Genomic DNA, 26737 nt, shown 5'->3' on the forward strand with positions numbered 1-26737 from the left:
AACGAGCATGGAGACATGATATTTGACGACAATGCTGGATGTAATAACAAACTGTTCATAAACCAAAAATACTGTAAAGATCAAAATATGTTACAACAAGAAATTAATACACTGCTACTGCACAACATATGAAAAAGCCTTAATACAACAGCTAAATTAAAAACCAACAGGACTTGCAGCAAGCCCTCTTAACTTAAATGTAATAAATACATTTAAGGAATTAGAAAAAAATAAAATAAAATAAAAAGGGGAAATGAGATCAAAAAATCAGTTTTATCAATGTACACCAAAGTGCCAACGAAACTGGTATAGGCATGCGTATTCAAATACAGAGATACGTAAACAGGCAGAACACGGCGCTGTGGTCGGTAACACCTATATAAGACAACAAGTGTCTGGCGCAGTCCTTATATCGGTTACTGCTGCTACAATGGTGGGTTCTCAAGATTAAAGTGAGTTTGAACTTGTCGGTGTTATAGTCGGCACACAAGCGATGGGACAGGCATTTCCGAGGTAGCGATGAAGTGTTGATTTTCCTGTATGACCATTTCACGAGTATACCGTGACTATCAGGAATCTGGTAAAACATCAAATCTCCAACATCGCTGCGGCCAGAAAAAGATCCTGCAAGATCAGGACCAACTCAACTGAAGAGAACTGTTCAACATGACAGAAGTGCAACCTAACTACAAATTGCTGCAGATTTTAATGCTGAGTCACCAACAACTGTCAGCGTGTGAATCATTCAGTGAAACATAAAAGGCTTTCAGAGCAGAAGGCCCACTCATGTACCCTTGATGACTGCACAACACAAAGCTTTATGCCATGCCTGAGCCCATCAACACCAACATTGGACTGTTGATGACTGGGAACATGTTGTCTGGTCAGACAAGCCTCATTTCAAGTTGTATCAAGTGGATAGACGTGTACAGATATGGAGGCAATCTTTTGAATCCATGTACTCTGCATGTGAGCAGGGGACTGTTCAAGCTGATGGAAGCTCTGTAATGGTGTGGGGCATATGCAGTTGGAGTGACATGGGACCCCCGATACGTATACATATGACTCTGACAGGTGACATGTATGTAAGCATCCTGTCTCATCACCTGCATCCATTCATGTCCGTTGTGCATTCTGATGGATTTGGGCAATTCCAGCAGGACAGTGGGACACCCCACATGTCCAAAATTGTTACAGAGTGCCTCTGGAACACTCTTCTGAATTTATACACTTCCACCGGCCACCAAACTCCCACGCATGAATATTATTGAGCATATCTGGGATGCCTTGCAACGTGCTGTTTAGAAGATATCTCTGCCCCCTTGTACTCGTATGGATTTATGGACAGTCCTGCAGGATTCATGGTGTCAATTCCCTCCAGCACTACTTCAGACATTAGTCAAGTCCATACCACGCCGTGTTGCGGCATTTCACCGTGCTCAGAGGGTCCTACACAATATTAGGCAGGTGTACCAGTTTCTTTGGTTCTTCAGTGTGTGTGTGTGTGTGTGTGTGTGTGTGTGTGTGTGTGTGTGTGTGTGTGTGTGTGTGTGTGTGCACAAGCGCATACATTTTGTATGGTTTTACAAGTACACATAAGTATCTACTGTAAATGGAAATGTCCAAATTTGATAACCAGTCCACAGAAAATGCTCAAAGTGGGCACTCCTTAATAATGTGATCTATTGTTTGCACTTCTGCTCCACAGTCAGGAGATGGATGGAAAGCACATTTCTTTACAGTGTAATCACATCTCCCTTGGCCCATCTTAATGTAGTCCAGCTTTACCCAGGTTAGGTGTGGTAGTTGGAATGCCTCAACCTTCCTTGTTGGATGTTGTACCAGGTGGACATTATTGGGTGCATGTTCATTCCATCATTGTCACCACTCGGATGTCACATCGAAAGAACTGGTAATTTTTGAATTGATCTGGGGTGGTTTGCATGTTTTAAGATAAGTTGTTGGTTGATCTTGCAGGTCACCATACAAGGGAGATTTCTTATGAGACATGACCTTGACCAAGTTTACCTTATCTGCTTTCCTCCTTAGGTCTTGCGGAAAAGTATTACTGAAGAACAGGTAATCACTTAATTGGAGTAGATCTAATGTTATCAGTGTAAATTCTCATGGCTTTATTAAGCTGCAAATGTGTCTGTGTTGTGTGGGTGCTGTTTTCCCATACAGCAGGGTAATATTCATATGCAGAATACACAAGAGTGAGTGCAGCAGAATGTAGGGTATTACATCCACAACCCACCTGTTTCTGCCACTCTTGCGAAGCATATCAAGTTTCTCACAAAGCTTGGTGGACTGTGGTTAGAATATCAGGGGCAAAGTGATTCCTTGATTATTGGATTGTAGTTAAGGGGTACAGCGGTTCCATCAAAAGTCACATGCAGTAAACTCAGTTTTATTTGGGTTAGTATAAAGTCTTCATTTATGAAAGTAATCACCCAAATTCATTAGATCATTTGTCAACAAATTTTCATAGCATGTAAGACTTTTACTCTGGAAGACTAATGGTAGGTCATTTACATACAGGATTTTGATAGAATGGATCAATTAGAGTCTTCTATCTGCTAGATTATCCATTCAGGAACACCTTAAAGCACCTATCAGAGAGCATATTATTCACTAAAAACGCTAGCTTTTGACACGAGAAGATTTCAATAAACTTCAAAACTTTGAGATCAATTCCTCCCTCTGCACAGTGTCATAAGCTGCACAAAATCTGAAGCTTACTTGAGACCTTATTGAAATCCAGCTTCTATTAGAGTTGTCACTGTTAAGACCTGGCCACAGCAGCTTTGATGTTTCCTGAAGCCACCTCTTTCAATGGCCTCTTGACTGTGATTTAGTACAAGCCTTTCTTGCAGCTTTTAGTTCATGAGGAATGGCGATATCGGTCGGTAGCGAGAAGTAACTGTTTTTTGTCCACCTGGTTTCAGGATGGCAATTACATTACCCAGTTTGAAAAACTCTGGTAATTTTTCAGTCCTCTGAATCTCACTGGAACACAATTTTGTTTTAGGTCTAATGGTTTTAAGAATCTCTAGATGTATGCCACCAAAGCCAACAGCTTTATTTACCTTTAGTTTCATCAATGAAATGCAATAACAGTGTGCAAAATCAGACACTGGCAGAAACAGAAAGAATGACAAATAGTAGATATTGATTTTTCAAGATTTATTAGTCAATTATTTGTTCACCAACAAAAAACTCACCTGTACCCAGTGGCACAATAGCACATGCAGGGGATGAGCACTCACTATCCTGGCCAACATTGTCCAAACACTGTAGTACCCAGCCGATTGTCCCATCACCACCACAAACAAGAATTTTGTAGTCCTTGATATGACGGAACACATATAACCTGCAATTTAAATATTAATGAAATTATAAAAACATTTGTTTTTTTCATGGAGTTTAAATAACTTTTCATTCCATAAAATGTGGTTTCTACAATGAAAATCTCTAAATTTTAAAACTGTATACAGACTGTGCAGTTATATACATTCTGAAAGATAACCCTTAACAGGTTACAATTAAGGAATGGCTCGCTGATGATCCTAAGATCCAAACAACAGTAAATCAAAAATGAGGAAAAAATCTAACTGTGTTCCTATTAAAGTTTTGCTATGCGTGTAAAGCCTCTAATGTAATTCCTAAGGTCCTAAAGAAAGCTACCTTGTGGTTGTATGCCTCAAAAACTTGTAATCTGGTATGTTAAACTTAGACTTGCTTTAAATTCTTCCAAGTGAACAGGCCATCACTCAAAGTAATTGTAAGTACTGACCAGAAATTCAGATTCTTCTCAAACTAAACACTCCAAACCCTTTAAACAGGCATTATTCATTATACGAATATCGAAGGTTTTAATGTTTATAAGCTGTCTGCCTCAGGTCTCCTACACATAAATATTTAATTGCATAAAAACTGTTTTACTTCTGTTAGGTCCATCTGATTCCAACATAAAGCATTTATTTATGGAAAATTGGCTTCAGAGAGCGCTTCAAATAATTTAATATTAACATTCCACCATCTACTTTGTCAATAAAGAACTTCCTTGCCTGACGCATGGTTACACAACTCTTACTCTCTACCTGAAACGTAATGGTGTCAATGAAACTCATCATGTAATGTGATGAAAATGCTTCTGCTAACATATTTTCCCTGACATATGGTGCCAGTCCATCATCATTAGGTATCTAATTTTCTTAACAAAAGTGAAAAATGTTCACGAAGAGTATCAGGAAACATCTTCTTAAAAACTTTACAGATATAATTTGACAAATTCACAGAGCAACTGGAAATCACTGATTTTGTTGTCCAAATGAATTTAGCAGTGGTGGAACTATCATTGGTACTTAACATCTGTACTGTTGGCACATACACTAAACTTGAAACTCTGATCTGAAAGTTCTAAATGCAACTGATGTGATCTAAATGTAACTGATGCAATCCACATTTAATTTTGAAATTACACTTACATTTTGTTGAATGTGAGTGGTAAAAAATGACCTGAAAAACATTTGTCTCAAAATTAATACAGCAACACACTCTGAAAAATAGTTCACTTTCACTAAATCTTTTCCCCCACACAGAGACTTTACTTTTCAAATTATCTGTCTTTTCAAGACAGCCACATCAAAATTTGTATTTTCCCATCTCAAAACGTTTATTTTCAAAATTTAACAGAATAAACTACCAGAGAAACCAATTTCTTAGCCAAGCAAAGTTGAGATCACTATATATACTAAGAAGTCAGTACACAAAACTTTTTTTTCGCCCTGATGTTCAAAGAGAAGGTTAGTTGAGAGTAAAATGATGTAACTCAGTGAAATACTTATTCAGTACCTACACAATACAAGAAAATGAGCAATCCTTGAAACTTTGAGCTGCTTTGGCAGTGGCACAAGAATAATTAGTCTCTGTTGGTCCATCCTTAATTATTAGCTTTGGATTCTGTAGTTTGCAGTAGTAACTTTAGGTCTAGACCAGAAGACAAGATTACAACCAAATCTTTCAAATCTGTGAAAAAATGAAGGAGACATTGCAAGTCTGATTGCCCCAGTATAGCTGTCTCTCAGAAGTTCCATGCCAATCTGATAGTACAGGGAATAAGGTGCAAGCTAAGTGTAATAAGAAAAGTTTTAAGAAGACCAATGTCTTACTGCTGGGTTTAGCCACAGGAGTCAAATGTCAGAAGTCATTCAGAACTCTCTGGTAACCGATTACTACATAGCTAGTATTTTTAAGCTAAGTGCAGACTTCAGTGATGTCACTTGTGTTTCAGACTCTTTGTGGGCGGTACTTGGGAAGTAACATGTAATAATACTAGGGAGTGCAAGTAGCAGTTTGGACTGTAACTTTAATTATATAGATGCACTACTGCAAATGCTTCTCATATTAGTGTGAAGATCATGCTGCTATCTGAACAGTATGACAAGCCCTGACTCAAAGTTTTATCGAATGTTTTAATACAGAGCTTGGAAAATCACTCGCAGGAGAGAAATGCTCACACACAGATTTGATTGATGCACTGTCTGTCACTCAGTAGCACATACATGGCGTGGTTTACATTTGAATGCATTTGGTCAGGAGCATCCAATCTGATCAAAGCAGTCAGTATACTTACTATCTCAGTGATTTCCAATGTGTTCACTAGAATTTTTAGGACAAATTCATTTCAAATTTAAGAATAAATATACTCACAGCGAAAACAGCTCTATTACAACAAAATACTGCAACTTGAAGAAAGCCACTGACATTAAAGAAGAAGCATTTAGCCTCCTCCATCACAACATTAGAAGCGCAAAAAACAAAAAGAGGAAACTTCTCATAACTATTCAGGAAAACGAAAGTATAAATGAAAGGTCAGTGATCTTATGCATATTGTAACATCATGTAGAAGTCACTGAAACTCAACAGATTCATCATGATGGATACAAGCTAATATCATATTACGCAGAACCAATAAGAAGCATGGGGGTAAAGCTATATATGTTTGAATGTTGTGCCACAAAAGTAGATGAGGAAACATGCGAGCTTGTAGTACTAACAGTATACAGGTTACCAACAGAAAGTACCTTACTATAAGGATTTAAGAATATGTTGTTGTTGCTGTGGTCTTCAGTCCAGAGACTGGTTTGATGCTACTCTATCCTGTGCAAGCTTCTTCATCTCTGAATAACTACTGCAACTTAGATCTTCTGAATCTGCTTACCATATTCATCTCTTGGTCCCCCTTTATGATTTTTACCCTCCACAATTTTCTCCAATACTAAATTTGTGATCCCTTGATGTCTCAGAATGTGTCATATCAACTGATCCCTTCTTCTAGTCAAGTTGTGCCATAAATTCTTTACCCTTCCCCCCAGTTCTATCCAGTATCTCCTTATTAGTTACATGATCTATCCATCCAATCTTCAGCAGTCGTCTGTATCACCACATTTCAAAAGCTTCTATCCTCTTCTTATCGAAATTGTTTATCATCCATGTTTCACTTCCATTCATGGCTACATCTCATACAAATATTTTCAGAAAAGACTTCCTAACACTTAAATCTATATTCAATGTTAACACATTTCTCTTCTACAGAAATGATTTTCTTGCCATTGCCAGTCTACATTTTATATTCTCTCTACTTCAGCCATCATTCATTATTTTACTGCCCAAATAGCAAAACCCATCAACTACTTTCAGTTTCTCACTTCCTAATCTAATTCCTGCAGCTTCACTTGATTTGATTTGACTACATTCCATTATCCTTGATTGGCTTTTATTGATGTTCATCTTAAACCTTTCAAGACATTATCCATTCTGTTCAACTGCTCTTTCAAGTCTTTTGCTGTCTCTGACAGAATTACAATGTCATCAGCAAACCTCAAAGTTTTTATTTCTTCTCCTTGAACTTGAATTCCTTGCCTAACTTTTTCTTTGGTTTCCTTTACTGCTTGCTCAGTGTACAAATTGAATAACATCAGGATAGGCTACAACTCTGTCTCACTCCCTTCTCAACTATTGCTTCCTTTTTGTGCCCCTCAACCCTTATAACTGCCATCTGGTTTCTGAACAAGTTGTAAATAGCCTTTTGCTTTCTGTAATTTACCACTACAACCTTCAGAATTTCAAAGAGAGTATTCCAGTCAACACTGTCAAAAGCTTTTCTAAGTCTACAAATGCTAGGAACGTAGGTTTGCCTTTCCGTCACCTGTCTTCTGAGATAAGTCGTAGGCTCAGTATTGCCTCTTGTTTTCCTACATTTCTCTAGAATCCAAACTGATTTTCCCTGATGTTGGCTTCTACCAGTTTTTCCAGTCTTCTGTAAAGATTTCGTGTAAGTATTTTGCTACCATGATTTATTAAACTGATAGTTCAGTAATATTCACACCTGTCAGCACCAGTGTTCTTTGGAACTGGAATCATTATATTCTTCTTGAAGTCTGAAGTCTGAGGATATTTCACCTACAGGTCTCATATATCTTGCACACCAGATGGAAGCAGATCGTTGTCTACTCCTGGGGCCTTGTTTCGACTTTGATCTTTCAGTGCTCTGTCAAATTCTTCTCGCAGTATCATGTCTCCCATTTCATCTTCATCTACACCCTCTTCCTTTTATATAATATTGTCTGCAAGTTCAACTCCTCTCTATAGACCCTCTATATACTCCGTCCACCTTTCAGCTTTCCCTTCTTTGCATAGGACTGGTTTTCCACCTGAGCTCTTGATATTCATACCACTGCTTCTCTTTTCTCCAAACACCTCTTTAATTTCCCTATATATGGTATCTTTCTTTCCCCCAAGTGATATATGTGTCTAAATCCTTACATTTGTCCTCTAACCATTCTTGCTTAGCCATTTTGCACTTCCTGTCCACCTCATTATTCCCTCTCGCCTGCTTCATTTGCTCCTTTTTTATATTTTCACCTTCCATCAATTAATTAAGGACACAGTGCAACAATTTGTTTTTAGACTCAACAACCTACATTGATATAACTGTAAAACCAATAATTAATGTTTTATCTGAGCATGATGGTCAAATGTTAACAATAAAATTTACTGGCCAATAAGGTACATAATATAGAAGTAAAGTATTGTATTGCAGAATCTTAAACAATGACAAGGTCATATTTTTTAGAGAGAACTTATCTGAAGAACGCTGGGGAGAAATTTATAAACCAGACAGTGTTGGTGGAAAAATTAACTCTTTCTTAAACATGTACCTACAGCATTTTGACCCAAAATCAAACGAACACAAAATTGAACAGACATGAGGAAAAGTGGTGGATAACTCTTGGGATTAAAGTTCCTTGCCTGGAAGAGAGAGCTCAATGTACAAGCAATAGTTGAAACTTAAACTCTGAAACTGCCAATATCATAATATCCCCCAGTCTATCAGTAACAAGCAAAACTCATGTGATGTGCTCAAAAACGAAAACACTCCGGAACAAGGGAAAAACTATTTGGAACATTATTAAATAAGAATCAAATAAAAGTTGTGATTAAGATTGAACAGAGCCCCTGAAATTAGGTCTGGCAGAAATTGTGATACTTTCAAATCATTGGTCACCAAATTCAATGATTACTTCCTCACAGTGGCAGCAAACACTGCACCCTGTAATAAACAACTAAATACTGATGCATCAGATTTACTTGTACAGGCACTGCAAGCACCACCAACAGACATTAGTTTCTAAACACAACCCCTAAGGAGATTAAAGACTTCATCATGTCACAAAAATGGAGTAATACATTCTTCTTTGAAGTGTTGGTGGGGGGGGGGCAGGGAGGGAGGGCGGAGGGGAGGGAATTTGTGTGTGCCTGTCTCATGTATCTTGCATACTAGGTGGAGGGATCTCAGATGTTATGGAGGAATCTCAGATGTTATGGAGGAATGTCATCTGCTACAGGGCCTTGTTTCATCTTTGGTCTTTCAGTGCCCTATGAAACCCTTCTCACAGTATTGCATCCTCCATCTCGCCTTCATCTACTTCCTCATCACTTTCTATGAAATAGTGTACAAGTTTATTTTGCTTGTATAGCCCTTTTATATATTGCTTCCACGTATAAACCTTCCCTCCTTTGCTTAGTACTTGGCTTGCCATCTGAGCTCTTATTACATGTATAAGACATTCTCTTTTCTTCAAACATCTCTTTAATTTTCCTTTAGGTGGCATCTATCTTTCCCATAGTCATGCATGTTCCTATAGCACTGCATTTCTCCTCCAGTCATTCCAGCTGTGCAGTTTGCACATTCTGTCAATCTCATTTCTGTTTCAGTTGCAGCATTTTTATATTTTACCCTTTTGTCAATTAAAGTGAACTAACCTGAGATTTCTACTGGCCCTTGTCTTTTTACCTCTGCTCCATTCACTTTTTCTTCTCTCAAAGCTACCCTTTCCCCAGTTTCAGTCGATCATTGCCTAATGTTCCCTTTGAAATTCTTGACAACCTCTGGTTATTTCTACTTATACAGGTCCCATCTCCTTCATTTCCTACTTCAGTGCAGTTTCTTACATTTTAATCTGCAGTGAATAACCAATAAGTTATGGTTTGAGTTCACACCTGCCCCTGGAAATATTTTTGCAGTTTAAAATCTGGTTTTGAAATTTCTGTCTTACTATGAAACCTTCAGTGTTGTCAGGTCTCTTCCATGTATACAACCTTCGTTTACGATTATTAAACCAAATATTAAGCAGTGATCAAGCTGTGCTCTGTGTAGAATTTTCCTCTGTCTTTTTTTGCCCTGGCTATATTCTCCTACTAGTTTTACTTCTTCTCCTTTTCTTGTTTTTGAACTCCTGTCCCCCAACACAATTACATTTTCTACTCCCTTAACTATGTAAATCATTTTTTTCTCCCCTCATACATTCTTTCAATCTGTCACCTGAGACACTAGCAAGCACACTATTTGTGATGTTATAAAGACTCATATTATGCAATCCAAAACAAATAAAAATGACTTCCAAGCAGGTATCAAAGATCACATACAGGATAAGGCTTCAGGTGTTAATTTTTGGGCTTCCAGATGAATAATAAACTGAAGTGACACCAGTATGTAAATAACCTAATGAAAATGGTCACACAAATGAAGAAATTTAATAAAAAATTCTTTACACTTACATAATGAAAGTCTAAAAACAAACTGAAACAATTTCTGCTTGAGTACTCCTTCTGCTCCAAAGATGAATTTTTCACTCGACAGTAGTTACGTGGTTTGAAAATAATTATCGAAATATTGTTATCAGATGAAGATTTATAAAAAAGTCCAGTATGTAAATGGGCAGCAGTTAGCCATACTTTAACAAAGAAGATATATCTTATCTGTTAATGTAATGACATGCCATAGCATAATCTGGAGCACAACAAGAAAGGTTAAAACAGTACACTGCAACTGCAACAATAGAAAATATAGCAAATAACAAAATTTTATTTGCTGTATGCATACAGTATAGTAGGAAGAGTACAAGACTAAATTTTGTACGTTTTTGCTGTAGAGGGTGCAAAAATTTAGTACACAGAGCTGCCATCTCTGGCAGCAATAATGGCTCTGACTCAGCTGGGTATCGGGCCAAACTGAACTTGAGCTTGGATGACTCCACTCCACACTTCTTTGGCTCTGTGCTAGAGTTCATCACTCCATCTAACTGGCAAGTTGCGGTGCCTCACAGCAATTGATGGCCAGATGTTTTCAGTGGGTGAGAAAGTGCAGGACAACACAACAGCTTAACAGCTTTTTCGTTGAGGCAGATCAGGATGGCATGCGCAATGTGCACTTTTATGTAATCTAGTTAAAGAAATAAGATGCACACATCGAAGATATGTAAAGTCACTTGCCTTAGCACACGAGAAAAATATAATGACCAATGTGTAAATTACCAGCTTTGCGAACCACATATGAACATATTATGTACCCCATTAGTATCCGATACAATCATACCAGGAGCTGGATCCCTATGATGGCGATGAATGCAATTTGGCAACATTAACTATCCTTGGAAAATCCACACATGGATATGCCCATCTTGACAATGTATGCAAAGCTGGGACTGGCTGAATAGATGACATGGTGCCACTCCCGTGTCTGAGATGTCACCCTGCTGCTGTGCCAAGAAAAGCCGTAACAATAATCACCGTGCTGACAATCTATGGTACCCAAGACATCATAACACTCTCCATATGGATCCTTTTCATGCTGCAGACTAGTTCATATCCTGACTTATGGAATGTGATGTGGCTGTATGATCCCACATGGCTGAGCAAACAATATATCTGTTCTCTCTAGGGCTAAGAATGTGAGGCCATTGAGATCCTGCATTGTGTTGAGTATGACCCTCCTGAACCCATCAATTCCATATTCACATAACAGTCATGGGATCCCAACAGCAATATTGTGGAACAATAAACTGCAGTCTCGCTAGGCCACAATCCTGCCACTGCCAAATTAGTGTGTGTGTGTGTGTGGGGGGGGGGGGGGGGGGGGGTTGTGATTTATGTGCTCAATGCCAAGGTTATTAGCACCTGTCAAATTTGGACATGTGCTGGTGGACATGTCTTCTTCTTACACAAGGCATAACACAATCTTCTCGCAAAATATCAATTCGCTGAATGACAAACCCATTGTATAATCTTGCAGTATTATAGAAAGGAAAATTGTCACTCACCATACAGTGGAGATTCTGAATCGCATATAGGCACAACAAAAAGACTCTCACAATTAAAGCTTTTGACCATTAAGGCCTCCGTCAACAATTGATGACACACACACACACACACAAAAACACACACAAATGCAACTCGCACACACAACTGTAGTCTCAGGCAACTGGAAGGAGAGGCTGGAGTGGGTAGGGGGAGGGATAGTATGGTGGGAATGGCAGACAGTGAAGTGCTGCAGGTTAGGTGGTGGACAGGAGAGAGGTGTGGAGATCGGGAGGGGGGGGGGGGATGACAAGACGGGGTACTGAAAATCTGGGTATCAATTTTGGTCATACCACAATTCTTACTAATTGCCACCAATGATTGTCTCCAGCTTTAGTAAACTGCAAATTTAACATTGCTGAACGTGATCAGAAATTAATGACTTGACATATAGGCTGCCCTGCACGACAGGTCTGATGTGACAGTAGTATCAGCCTGCTTTATCAACCTGTTCATCAGGAGCTATACATGTAAAAGGGGAGGAGTAGACAAACACAGGGAAGGGGAGGAGGAAGAAAGAGGGGGGACGAGGAGATGGACAGAGTGGAGAAAGCGGGATATGGGAAGATGGAAGGGGCAGGAAGATGCAGTCAGGGACATGGGATGGTGGAGGTCGAGGATTGGAGGGGAATGAGAAAATGAAGGGTCAGAGAGAGTGGGGAGGAAGAGATGGAAAGAGAGAGGAGGCAGGATCAGACAGCTGAGAGAGGAGGGGCATGGGGAGATGGGTAGAGATGGGGCAGGAGGAGACAGGCATAAAGGTAGGAGGAAGATATAGGGATGTAGACAAGGGGAAAGGAGGAGATGGACAGAGGGAGGAGAAGGGCACTGACAGAGAGATGGGAGAAGGATGAAATGATCAAAGAGAGGGGGAGATGGAGATGAACAGAGTGGGGGGGGGGGGGGAGGACATGCACCAATAATGGAAGGAAAAGGAGATGTGTGCAGCATATGTATCAAATATCTATGCATGCAAAGCCACAGGGAAAAGACTAGTTCTCTTACACAGAAATAATCTGGTGAACAGGATGAACAGCAGTCTGTGGGTGTTTGCTGACGCTTCAATGTATGAGAAGGTGTTGCCACTGAGTGACTCTAGAGTCTAGATGATACAATATGATTTAAACAAAATTTCTTGTTGATGTGATGAATAACAGCTTGTTTTAAATTAGGAAAACAATCCCACAATGCTTGAATACAACATTAGTAGTGTGATGCTTGACACAATCATGTCAATTAAATATCTTGGTGTAACATTGCAAAGTGATAGGAAATGGAAGAAACATGCAAAGTTGGTAGTGGGGATGGCAAATGGTTGACTTCAATTTACTGGCAGAAGGGGAAATGTAGCTCATCTATAAAGGAGACCACATACAGAACACTAGCATGTTTCATTCTTGGTTACTGTTTGAGTGTTTAGGATCCCCACCAGGTCCAATTAAAGAAAGACATCAAAGCAATTCATGAGGTGTGCTGCTAGTTTGGTTTCCAGTAGGTTCAATCAATATATGAATATTACAGAAATGTTTCATGAACTTGAAAGGAATCCCTGGAGAGAAGTCAATGTTCTTTTCACAAAACACTATTGCAAAAATTTAGAGAACTGGCATTTAAAGCTTACTGCAGAACAATTGTATTGCCACTGACATACATTTGGTGTAATAACCATGAAGATACAATAAAAGAAATTAGTGCTTGTATCAAAGCATACATATACTTTTTTTTCCCTTGCTCTATTTGCGAGTGGAACACGAAAGGAAACAACTAGTAGTGGTACCATATACCACACAGTTGCTTGTACAGAAAAAATGGTTATTAAACAGAGTAAGTTGCCCAATGCATTTACTGTCCTGAGTAAAGTCTATGACATCAAAACACTGAGCATATATTGTAAAAATGCATTTGCATGGAAACCTTCCAAAACAGAGAATACAGGTAACACGACACCAAGTGTTTCTTGAATAGATGTGATGACTTTGCCTGAAAGACTGCTTGAAGTTCATCACAGTGACAGACTGTATTCTGAAATTAAATCAGTCACTGATATGACATCTTTGTCTAAACAGAGGACTTTCATTTGGAACATGCAACTAACAGAACAGAGATTCTGCTAAAAATGCAAACAGTCCATCTAATCCATATGTTTCACTGGAGAAGTTGCCATCACTTCAATACATAACATCTAAATCCAAACACTAAACTATACTCAGCTACAATTAATAATGTCTGTGTTTCAAGGGCGAGTAGTCTGTCTAAGCTGTGTGCACGCACTCGAATGCAACACCATGATGGAACAGAGACATTGTCTTATGAGTTTTCAACTACGGGGGATGCCCACTAATGATTCAGCCAATTCAGCACCCCTGAAACCTCTAACAAATACTTATTCCACCTCACTATTCCCCACAATGTTTCTTCACTTATGAAACTGCAGTACTTATCATTAGATGATCCAAAATATGGCCTCCTGATCTTCCAATTGAACACTTGATTGCCAGAAATCTCAACTGAAAACTGATTAGAGATGGAGATCACCCTCATAAGCACTTATAGTAACATATCAGGCTTGAATCAACATGACATACACTGAACTAAATGACCTTATGGGTATTTGTGTAGTGAATGAAATAAGTACCACATAACTCAACATGCACAAGTATTCTGCAAGTCTTTATTGTAACTTAAACCTTAAGTAACATAACATCCAAGGAATATCAACATGTGTCACAATGCTGCCAGTGTATTGGTGTTGGCCTCTTGTATCTCTTGATCAGCCACAGTGTTGTTCAGTGCTGAAGATTTGTTGCAGGTTGGCAGAAAACTGACGGAACTGTGTTGCTGAGATTCCTCTCCATCGAGATAGTCAGGTTTTATTTGCTCTACTAAGATTGTTTCATGCTGCTGTTTTCACCAAATATGAAGGTGTTCATTCCTTTTGCCAGCACTTTGTAACCGCCAGTATATGGTGAGTGTAACGGCAGTCGTAGAGTGTCATCTCTGTCTCTGGGTTAGATATGCGACAGAGCAGACAGGGCTTTGTGAATGAGAACTTTCCTTTCAACCTGCGCAACAGGTGGGTCAGTATGCAACTGCACCATATCTGAGCTCAGCTGCCATGTAAAATCACTTGTTACTTCTGCCAAGGTTGGTTGAAGAGTTGCTGGTACAATAAATTCTCCCGATACTCATAACTGCTCACTGTGGACCAACTGAGCAGGTGAACATTGGTGATCCTCCTTTACAGCTGCTTGTATGCCCAGCAGTACCAGTCACAAAGCGTCCATAATGTTGACGAAGTAGCATGTAAGTGCTGCCTCTAGTGTGCAGTGTAGTGTCTCCACCATCCCATTACTTGTGGGGGTAGTTTCAACAGCATAATGAAAGGAGATGGTACTTGGTTTGACATTCACAATCAGTCGTAAAGCTGTGAGCAGTCCCAAACCTCGAACACTACATGAGCAACAGTGCCTGTGCCAGTCTCTCTGTGGAGATGACTGGTATCAAATGGCTTCACACCACCTCTTGAAACGACTGATTGCCTTAAGTAAATAATGATGGCCACATCAAAATATGGTAATGGCTCAGAAATGTCAACCTGTATGTGTGCAATCCTCATTGTCAGTGTTGGGAACTGCACCACTGGTGGGAAGGCATGACCTCTGACTTTGGTGCACTGATATTCCAGGCTGGACCACGCCCACTCTAAAGTCCATCTGTATTCCTGGTCACATCACCTTGGTTGCTACTAGTTTAGCACTTGCCCTGACACTTGGATGAGCCGTGTTACGTAACACATGCAACACTTCATATCAGTATTCTATGGGGATGTACGAGCATTGTTTCTCCTGTGCTGTGGTGCAGCAAATACCCATGGTAAAATATGTAACTGGAAGCCGTCTCAGTTGCAGAGCTGCTTACTCACACCAAAGCAAGTCATGTAATGTAGTGTTCTCTCATTGTTTTGCTGCTATTTTATCCAATGGCACTGCCCATAGACTGGTACAATTTCATGATAAGATTGCCAACAATGTGATGCACTTCAGTTGTAAATTGTGTAACATATTCCACCTGTCTATTTTGGTCTGGTGATCCACAATCTGTTGCACATTGGGAGAAACTAGTGAACAGTTTGTGATCAATAAAGACTGCAAAATGTCTGGCTTCCACTAATGGCCAAAAATGCTTGACTGCCTCAGAAATCACCAGCAACTCATGATTGATAGCACTCCAGTTTCTTTTCCATAGAGTAAGGTTCTGTGAATAAAAAGAGAGCAGTTGTCAATGGCTGTCCACTTTCTGCTGCACTGTTGCTCCAATAGCATTCTGGCTCATGTCCACCATGAGAGACCAGTGATGAGTCAATGTGTGGGTGAGCCACCCATGCCACTTGTACTAAATACTGTTTGACTTTAAGGAATGCTTCTTCACTTGTCAAGGTCCAAGTAACCTTCCAGCTACCAGTGCATTAAGTCATTCCTGTTGAAGTGCCAGTCCAGGAATGTGTCACCAGTAGTAATTGATCATCCTTAAAAACCTGCGGAGCCCTTTGTAGGTTGCCGACAAAGGCATATCGTGCACAGCTGCAGTTCATCCCAGAAGTGATGTGAGGCCTGCTGCCAAGACTAAATATCCTAAAACTTGAACAATGGAAACTTTGGGTTGGAATAAAAACAATATAAGGACTAGTTAAAAGTCATACACAAGAGGCAAAGGGTAACAATCAGGGATTGTACAGGTGTTAAGTGCCCTGTGAACCCCAAATAATAACCAGGATCTGTCTTTCTCACACAGCATGTGGAATGTGGATGCCCAAGAACTATTAGATCTGGTCACAATATCTGCTTTCAGCATTTCTTTGAAACCTGCTTGTGCTGCCAGGAGCTTGTAAGGTGGAAGCCTCCTGAACTGAGCAGACATGGGTTGTCCAGATGAAGTACAATTATGGTTCCCTGTCAATGGTGGCCTGACAGCTAAGGGATGTAAATTCCTGTAGCGGACAACCGAAAAGATCATCATCCTGAACTACAGTGACCATTTCTGTCGGCCAACAAATGTTCCTGTCCTGCCACGCCATTTCATTTGATTCTACCAGTTTTTTGAGCATACAATGGTTTACCAAATACAGTGAAAGACAAAAATGCAGGAAAAAATTTGTGTCATGTGTCAGCAACATTGGCAACAATAAATGTCCAAGTAACTTCATAAGGAAGTCCCAGCTAGAATGTCGTTGTTCATTCACCGTAAAAGTGTCAAAGTGGAAGTCATTACCTGCAGTGAGCACACATTGTGTCAGTTTGTTCATAGCAGTGCACAGCCATTTATGGTAGATGCTCACTTATAATCCAGAATTAATGAGAAAATTTTGATCAGATATGTGATCATAGGCAAACAACCTCAGTGACCGGTGCAGTGCCGTCTGTGTTGCATTAGTGTGGCACCTCTCAACCGTGCTTTGTGGACGCATGACGCACACACTGTTGGTAACAAATATCAGCGCCCTCTAATGTCTGTCTGCAGCATTTGGGTAACCTCAGGGGGTGGTGCACAGTCAAGCTGCGTCTGAAAAATGCCTGTTGTACCAGCACCAATGTGATGAAGTTGCATCAAATCTGCATCCATTATCTCTCAACTGTCTTGTCTGACTTTCAGAAGGACGCTCATAGTGACATCAGAATGTGTTCTGTTGTTCTAACAGCTTCAAATTTGGCTGTGTGACCTGATATCCCAACAGGTCTAATCTTTGTCCTTGCACTGGCACATCTGTGCTCGTCATACGTGATTCTGCATTCATGTTGACGTTATCTGCTTCAGTACTTGCTACACAAGTTCTATCAACCAAACTTTCCATTTTAACACTTACTGGGATTTCAGACAGGGTAGCTGCTATTGGGGAGCTTTCTGTGCTAATTCCCACAATGGCAAATTTCAGTGAGCTGCCACGACTGAGAGGATGTCAACCAGTACTTTGACTTTTCTGGTAGTATCTCAGGCCTAACTAAATCATTTAAAGCTCACAACACTTGAGGTGGCAATCTGTTGTCTAACTGCTCCTCATTGAAAGCTTTTAGTAGTCAAATCTCCGTTGACAAAGTATAGTTCTGTACAAGCATCTCCTTTAGTGAAAAGTAGGAATGTTGCTCTGGTATATCTTTGATTTCCTCTACGGCTGTTCCTTCTAAATATGCCACAGTTATTACGTATTTGTTTTTGTCTGCATGCATTCCATGTTGCTGCAAGGTGCAGTCTACACTGTCCATGGATGATTGTGCCACAACAGCAGAACATTGATCTGACCCAGCCAGTTTGTGCTACATGTATCTTGCCAATTGCTATTGGCTACTGTTCATTGTGGAAAAGTTGGAGATGTGGTGGCTGGCTCTGACTCAACTTCTGTTTCCACCAACCGCAGTGGCGCATCTGTTGTTATGGTTTATTAAGAAAATTCAGTTCCAAACCTCTTCTTTAGCAAATCACACTGGGGTCACCGCTACTGGTATTTACACAGCAAATGAAATAACTATCACATAACTCAGACAGACAAGTATTCTGCAAATCTTTATTGTAACTTAAATTGTACCTATCACAACATCCAAGGAATAACAACATAAATTCTAAATTGCTAATAAATACTCTTTGCTGAACCAAATATTTTTTCTCTGCCTCTTGCTCCACCTGTGATCACAGTAACTGATGTCATCATAACCTTAATGGAGGTTATTCAATTACTTCTTCCTAAATGGAGCATAAACTCTCCTTCATTGCACAAGGTACATCATTCTCAAGACTCACCTTTTCCAATGGAGACAAACACACTCAAGGTTCTTTGGAAAACTGATTGTGATACACTCAGCACTCCAAATGTGGATGCAGTGAAGGATATCTCACTTCAACCAGCAGCTAAATGCCAAGTTCTTCAAGTCACTTCACATTTATCTAATTCCCTCAAACTGTATTCACAAATTACTACCTGTGAAAAATTGTTGTTACACAAGACTTGTATCTGAGTTGTCACTTGGCAAGAAATTATTTACTTGAAGACATTGGAAAGAAATGACACTTATGATGTCCCATATTGAACTCATACACAAAATATGCATGTATCTGAGTTTCATTCTGACATTGGTTCTTGGTGTGCCTTTTGTGACAGGACTATGGAGCTGCTGTCTACACACCAGTACTAACAAAGCCCCCATCTTTTGTCTGGGTTGCAGTAAGGTAAGACTTGCTACAATTGAAAAGGTAACTACTACATTTGGAACTCCTTGCAGCTCTTGTTCATACGAGACTCCTACAGTCCTAGAATGCTCTCAATTAATCTTTGAAAGACAACTCTGTGGATGCACTCAAACATTACCTTAGACTGGCTAAAAATAATCATAACCAATGGAAATCTTTGTCTGTAATCATCTGATGGTAACCAATGACAGTACTTTGCCATATCAATAGATTCACTGCCCAAGTCATGACAACCTCAAAGATCAATTTTCAGGAAGTTTATCTGCAAAAGACTTATCCTTCATACAGTGGTACAGACATCCTAGGCTGTCACATTCTTCAGATGCTTGATCTCAGCAGACATTACCATGCTATGCACTTTCAGAAAACTGAAAGAGTCATTCATATATTTTCACTATACAAACTGCTGAATCCCCATCAGACTTCACAAAGTTCATTTCTTACTGGAAGGTAATACACATTACTTTACTGTAAGGCTCCTATGTTCTTAACTGAATACATGATGCATAAATACTCTCATCTGTGATTTAGCATGTGAGGCATTACAGTGCTCTCATGTTGTGTGAATCTGCCATGCACAACAAGAATATGCTGGACTTAAAAAACGTAGCTTGCCCTATTGACTCAGTGACTACCTGCTTTAATGGTTTCTTCAGGAAGAACTCATATCAGACTTGGAGAACCATCTCAGATTACTGATTATTTGGATAATTTACATTGTTGATTGCTACTCAGTGGTCAACAACTACTTTATCGAACAGTTCGAATCTTGTAACCACATCATACAACCAAAACAGTATTGTATAAATATCTTGGGTGTAAGATGGCTAAGAATCAGCCTTATCAACAAACAAAGGAACCATTCCAGCTGATCGTTTATGGCTGTAAAAATCATTTGCTGCTTCAGGAAATGACTTGACCAGCCATCTGTTAATCAAAACTGAATAAAATATCAATAAATGTTACAGCTTAGTATTCTCAAACACTACAATGTGGGCCAGTTATTTGGAGCTATGATCTGATGTGCCTAAAGATATAATTTTATTAAATGCTGCGTGAGAAAAGCTCTTAGATGAGCTCAGCTCATGCAAGCATGTCTCATGACTATCTTACCACTGAGCCTGTAATTAACTCTGAACCCATTCCATGAAATTTAGCTTGACTGCCACTTGTTTGTAATATGCTGCCACAATATTTCAGCATAGACTCTTCTGGCTATCTTAAGGTGAATACTTGTGAAAATACAATGAGCTCCCATATTCAAGAACCCCACTAGCAAGCGCATCATGTACTAAGCTGTCATTGCGGATGCACTGCTTAAGCACGTGCGCTACAAGTCAGTGTGCTGGACTGTGTGTCCTCCAGAGTAAATGATCGCCTCATCAGTCTCAGATTGACTGATTGTCTTCACATAGTAAAATCACAGAATTAACACTAGTTACACAAAGGATGAAGTTTTTCAATGACAGAATTCTATGCAGTATCTACATGGAAACTGCCAATGCAGTTCCTGTTGGTAAGAGATTCAGTCATATATCCACTGATTTATTGATGATGATGCTCCAGAAGTTTTATATATGTTCCTCAATCTTTGTTTCATTATATTTCGTCGAATCAACAGCTAAAATACAGCATTTGTCAAGAGTGGACTTGCCGGCTTGGAGAAGGTAAGTCCGCTGCTGGTGGATGCAATCCTGAACAGTGCCATATATAAAATTTTCTGCACTCACACAGAATCTTATTAACACCTGCCTTGTGCAGTTCAAAGTCATCTTTGATAGATCCCAAAAGAGCCGAGATTTTTGGTGGAGGATCAAAGATCACTTAAACCTTATGTCCTCTTAACCTTTTCATGGCTGTTGGGAGATGTATGTCCAACTAAAGTAATACTCAGTTTCAAGCACTAGGACATCTATGTCTCACATCTGTCTAGTGCTAGTATGTAGCAATATGCTTTCAGAACTTGAAGAAAAATACTACAGACCATGGGGTGGATATATAATACACTGTTAGTGATCAAATGGGATGGCACGTCTTTATTTTCACAAAAATTATAGTCAAGAGTGGACTTGCCGACTTGGAGAAGGTAAGTCCACTGCTGGTGGATGCAATCCTGAGCAGTGCCGTATATAAAATTTTCTGCACTCACACAGAATCTTATTAACACCTGCCTTGTGCAGTTCAACGTCATCTTTGATAGATCCCAAAAGAGCCGAGATTTTTGGTGGAGGATCAAAGATCACTTAAACCTTATGTCCTCTTAACCTTTTCATGGCTGTTGGGAGATGTATGTCCCACTAAAGTAATACTCAGTTTCAAGCACTAGGACACCTATGTCTCATATCTGTCTAGTGCTAGTATGTAGCAATATGCTTTCTGAACTTGGAGAAAAATACTACAGACCAAGGGGTGGATATATAATACACTGTTAGTGATCAAATTGGGTGGCACATCTTTATTTTCACAAAAATCAGATCAAATCACCATCTTCTCCATTCCAAGAATGTCTGAAGTAACTACAGTAATTATATTTTCTTACACATCATTGACATTGTTTGAAACATTACTGCACAACTCAGTAATTCTACTGGTTTGTACATGATTTGTATGTAATGGTACATATATGCCCCAGAAAACTTCACCAAATGCAGAAAACATTAGTGTGTGCTATGTTAAAGCCATCTTCAAATGTTATGTTGAAAACAGGTGTGTGATACATAATATTTTTCATCATCAGGGGAATAAATGTAAATGTGTTTTGGTACCGATTTGTTATACTTTTTTACATAACTGCCAAGCAGATGAAAACATTATAAAACTAAAAATTTAACTCCAAAAATCCTAGGTTCACATGAAAACATGAATCTAGTTAGGTTTGGGAGGCATATGTGTCTCACTTCATCTGTTTTCAAAATAGGCCAGCTCAAAACATTTATATGGTGAGAACGTATTATTTATCACAAAGGTTGGCTGTTTTTGACCTTCTATTTTACCAAAAATGTGCAAAATAAATTTTAGCCACAAAAGGGTTAGTACTCTAATAATTATAGTGGAAACATTTCAAATATATGGTAGATATGTTGTTGTTTTGAAGGCCTCTTCCTCTTTCTTCTTCTGCCACTTGTATGTCTATAGTACTATCCTTTTTTGCTGAGATGAATAGCCATTGTTCAGGAACACAGCTTGTAGGTGTCTCAGCTCTGCTTCTAGGTTATTGGCAGCTGAGATGGTATGGGCTTGGTGGATCAAGTTCTTCGGAACACCTATTGTTTGCACCAGCTGGTAGCAACTAGTAGCCTGAAAACACGAGTTTGAATGAATGGGCTTTCCAAATACTGAATGATGAAGTGTACCACTGCTCTTATGTCATTCCACGATGAAAAAAAAACACCTCCTTTCTCTACCTCCATAGTAACTTTTATTTTTTGGTATACACAACTCAGATTGCCCAAACCATGGGGGTGAACTATAAATGTATCATCAACATACTTCCAAAACATTGTAGATTTTAAAACTACTGAGTTGAGTATTCACTCCTCAAAATCCTCCATAAAAGGTTAGTAACCAGGAAGACAAATGACTTCCCATGTCGACACCATGAGAGTGTTTGAAAAACCTATTGTTAAATAAAAAGTACATCAACGAGAGAGTTTGCTCCAACAACACTGTAGTGCCAGCTGCAAATCTTTTGCTAATGGGATTTGGAGAGTCTACCAGAGGCATACACATTTGTAGAAACTGAAACGACCTCAAAACCGATCAACAAGTCATTGCTTTAGAGTTTAAGTGACTTAAGTCTGCCAATAAAATCAACAACATTTCTTATATGATGACAATTGCCTACAATGAGTTTGAGTATAGATGCCAAGTACTCAGCAAAAAATAGGTGGCAGTTCCAGTATTGTTCACAATGGGTCTTAGAAGTCAAAAGTTCCACTATTTTTCTCATTAAACAAATCTTGATATATGTTCAGTCACATAATAAAATACTGATCGTATTAATATAACTCTTCTGTGGCATAAGTGTGGCATGGTTACCTTTATCCACTTTGAGTATAACTGTATCAGTGTCTATTCATAATTTACAGATGGCTGCCCTCTCCATACGTAAAATGTTGCTCTTTGGTGCTGTGGCTCTCAACAACATACGGGAAGATTCCCAAGAAATTTTGTCAGCTGCATGTGCTGCAAGCCGATATTATTCCAAACTTCTCTAAAATTATGTATTTTGTTAATACTGCAGCTGAAAATCACACCAAACACAAAGCAAGTATGGAACTGTTAAGAGAAAGGATTCATTTTAGCCAGCATGAATTTGATTATGTGTCCAGCAGTATGCATTATCTGCATTTAGAAGTGGCTGCAAGACTATCTTCATCATTGTGAGACAGGGTGGATGGGGTGGCATGGACCAAGGCAAACTGGATTGTCAATAAGGCTATGATGAGGCAGAGAGTGAAGTTTGACCAACTTTCAACATTGGTGCCGTGGAAAGTCGCTACTGAATGATCTGTTCGCGACAAGATGGGGAAATCTACACATGATTAAGTGTGTCTGTGTTGGCAAGAGGACATAAATTAGTCCTGACGCTTGTTTCATGACTGCTAGTGAATTTTGTCAGCTCCACTGAAGAGTCTGTGTGCCATCTTGCAACAGACACAGCATAGAAAATTTGTTGGAGTAACATTTCACCTATGGAAAGGGCAGCTCTCCATAACTTACAAACAGACATAGATATGGCAATCCTTTCCCCTAAGCAGCACAAACTTATACATTACTTTGCATAACAATGACGCTAAACCATCATGTCGGGACAAAGTCAATATTCTAGCCAGTAGAGGGTACTCAATCAGGAAACCAGGGAAATAAACTTTGGAAGAGGGAAATTTTGATATGCAAGTCAATCTACAGGGAGCAGAGAATCCCAACACCATGTAGAGATTGGCAGGGAGACAGCACAAATGCAGCCAACACAACTAACATGTGAAAGCAAGAGAAAGGCACGATGTGGAAGCCAAATCTGTGTTAGTCAGTCTCAGCATATGAACTGACTGGCCTGGTCTGTAACTGCCAGTGTGAAAACACTTGGGTCTGTGAGTCTGTCCATACTATGCTCTGCACGTGTCATTCTTGAATGCTTTCCACACCCCTCTGTCAGAAGACCCATGCTAGCCCAGCTGTGTCCATGTGTATGTCTGCAGGTGGGATAATAAATCTCTACCCCTAAAAATGCCACATAGGGTGAAAAATGGCCTGGTTTCTGCTGCAAAACTGGAGAGGGTGAGAGAGTCCCTGGCAGCAGGCCTACCAGCAAAGTAGGCAAGGATGGCTTAGCTGATTCAGCCTGAATGGCGGAAGTTTGTGGAAGCTGGTACGATGGCTGGTCTGCCTTCATTGGCAGATGCGATGGTTCATCCAAGGGTGAGTAGCAAATGGAGAGTGCACGTTGCAACTTCTGGTGCACACACTGCCGCAATGGGCTGTCTTCTACAAGGAAAATGCTGCAACCAAGCCAGTTGCCTGGCTGTCAGAGAGGTGACGGCATCATATGAGCCATGGATGCAACTGATTGAATGATGGGCCAGCTGTTTCTGACCAACATCCACCACAAACAAATAGCAACTTCTGTCACCCACCACTAAAACTGGCAGCCACCCCTGCTGCTGGCCAAAAGACCCGTCCCAAACGGCAGTCCCGTGAGCAAAACATGGCAGGCGGGCATTCTGGATATTATGACTTGGGGTGTAACAAATCCAAGAGGCCCAGCAGCTGTCACACAAGTACACATTCCAGCAGACTGAACCCATTAACCAGCATCATCTGGCATGTGGCCAGAGTTGTTGTGGGATGAGGCTGACATGAACTTTGGCTTTTAAAAATTCACACGAATCACTAGCCTTGGAGTGATGGGTGAAATGGGGTGAAGTCAGATGCTAGATACTGTTGTGAATGCAAAAATCTGCAAACACAAACAACACAAATTGCTGACTAATCTTCCACATCTGCAAAATGCTTCCCTCTCAAGTCTCTCTTCATCCTCGGGAATAGGAAGAAGTCCGAGGGTGCTAAATCCGGCGAACAGGGTGCGTGGGTCAAGGTAGTCGCCTTCGGTGAGGTCAAAAACTGGCAAACGCTGAGAGCCGTATGCGTGGGACTGTTGTTGTGATGCAGGAACCACACGCTAGAATCCCACAAAGCTGGACGTTTTCGCGACAAACTTCTGTGAAGATGTTTCATAAGCTCCAAATAGAGACAGCCTTGAACGTGGTGATCCTTTGATCTCTGGTAAAAAGCTTTGGCACGAATTTTGCTGCCACTCTTCACATCCTCAAATCGATGGTCAAGATGTGCTGAATTGAGCTTCAGGACAATCCAGACAAGTTCTTGAGTTGGTCGATTGTCCTGTGTCAATCTTCACTGATGAGATCATGGATTTTGTCAATTTTGTCTTCGCTTCAAGCAGTTGAAGGTCGACCGGAACGGGGTTGATCTTCAACCACCATTTCTCCCTTTTTAAACCGGGAAAACCATCATGCACTTGCATTTTACTAAGAGCATGGTCTTTGTAGGCTGTCTGAATCATCGCAACAGTTTCTGCTGCGTTCTTGCCGAGCAAGAAACAAAACTTCACTGCCACATGTTGTTCGTAAGAACTAGCCATTTCCTCGTGTCACGTCTGCACTGTGCGCATACTGAAAGAACTGCCAAAGAAACCACACTTCTCACTGTCTGGTGATGCCACATGGCAAAAGGACTCAGCAGACCTCCTACTACAACCCTCTGGCGGCGCAACCTGCTACTACAAGTACACGATGTGCAGCATTACGATTCCGGTTACTTTTCAGGTCCCCCCCTCGCATGCCTTACATGGCAGTGCATCAAGAACTGGCACTGGTAATTCTTCCACTTTCTTTAGACTCATGAAAACCAGTGAATGGTGTCAGTGGGTGACAGGGGAGAAGGCTTCCCTGTACACTCCTGGCCCACCACCAGCACAGCATGAGAGTGGATCAATTCCACATTTTGTGAGTAGCTTCTGATACACCTATTGTTGTTGCTTCTGGAGGCACAACTGTTCCTGCCAGCAATGCATAAATACTGGGTCAGTGGTGACCATAAATTAATACTATGAAAAAAATTAATTAAAAAAAAGTACCACAATTGTAAGAACATCCTTCGTTACCACTTAAGTAACTGCACAGGCGTGACAACTAGCATGCGGAACCAAGAGCACAGCACAATGCAGAAGCAAGGTTCATGTTAGTCAATCTCAGCGTAAGAACTAGATTGCCCAATCTATTGTTGCTCGCATGCATACACCTGGATCAGTGGGGTTGCCCATACTATGCTCCACAAGCACCATCTGTGATAGCTATCACCACTACTTTGCTGCAAGACCTACACCAGCTCATTTGTGATCATATGCATCTCCACTGGAAGGGTGTTAAACATTGTTTTAATTCCAGCTCACTTCTTTCTTGGAGAAAAACGTACAATTACAAAGAACCTATAATAACAAGAGATCCAAAGAAGGAATAGCAGCATAGACAGAAATTCTTAAAGGAGTTTTGCAAACAATAGGAAAGTGCTCAGTCTGGAGATTCTACAATGTTCAACAATGATATGTGACACCATTCTGAGAGACAGTGATGTAATTCTGCTTAAAAAAGAAAGAAAGAAAGAAAAAAAGATGTTTTATCATACCAGTTTTGGAAATGAGCCTGAGCTGAAGATTCACCACAAAGCCACAACTGATAAATACATACTGCGGTCGTGTGCACTCCAGACAGGTACCAAC

General features: G+C 40.1%; 1 protein-coding gene across 8 annotated transcripts in view; it reads right to left on the minus strand.

The window, feature by feature from the left end:
• Positions 1-26737, minus strand: part of LOC124711801 (diacylglycerol kinase theta) — a 712647-nt gene that overhangs the window by 114888 nt on the left and 571022 nt on the right. For all 8 annotated transcript variants that reach the window (XM_047242070.1, XM_047242035.1, XM_047242063.1 and 5 more), the window contains one exon: positions 3225-3373. In XM_047242070.1, the coding sequence (XP_047098026.1) occupies positions 3225-3373 (149 nt within the window). The remainder of the gene's footprint in view (positions 1-3224; positions 3374-26737) is intronic.

The sequence above is a fragment of the Schistocerca piceifrons genome, chromosome 1, assembly GCF_021461385.2.
Source record: "Schistocerca piceifrons isolate TAMUIC-IGC-003096 chromosome 1, iqSchPice1.1, whole genome shotgun sequence".
Taxonomy (NCBI): Eukaryota; Metazoa; Arthropoda; class Insecta; order Orthoptera; family Acrididae; genus Schistocerca; species Schistocerca piceifrons.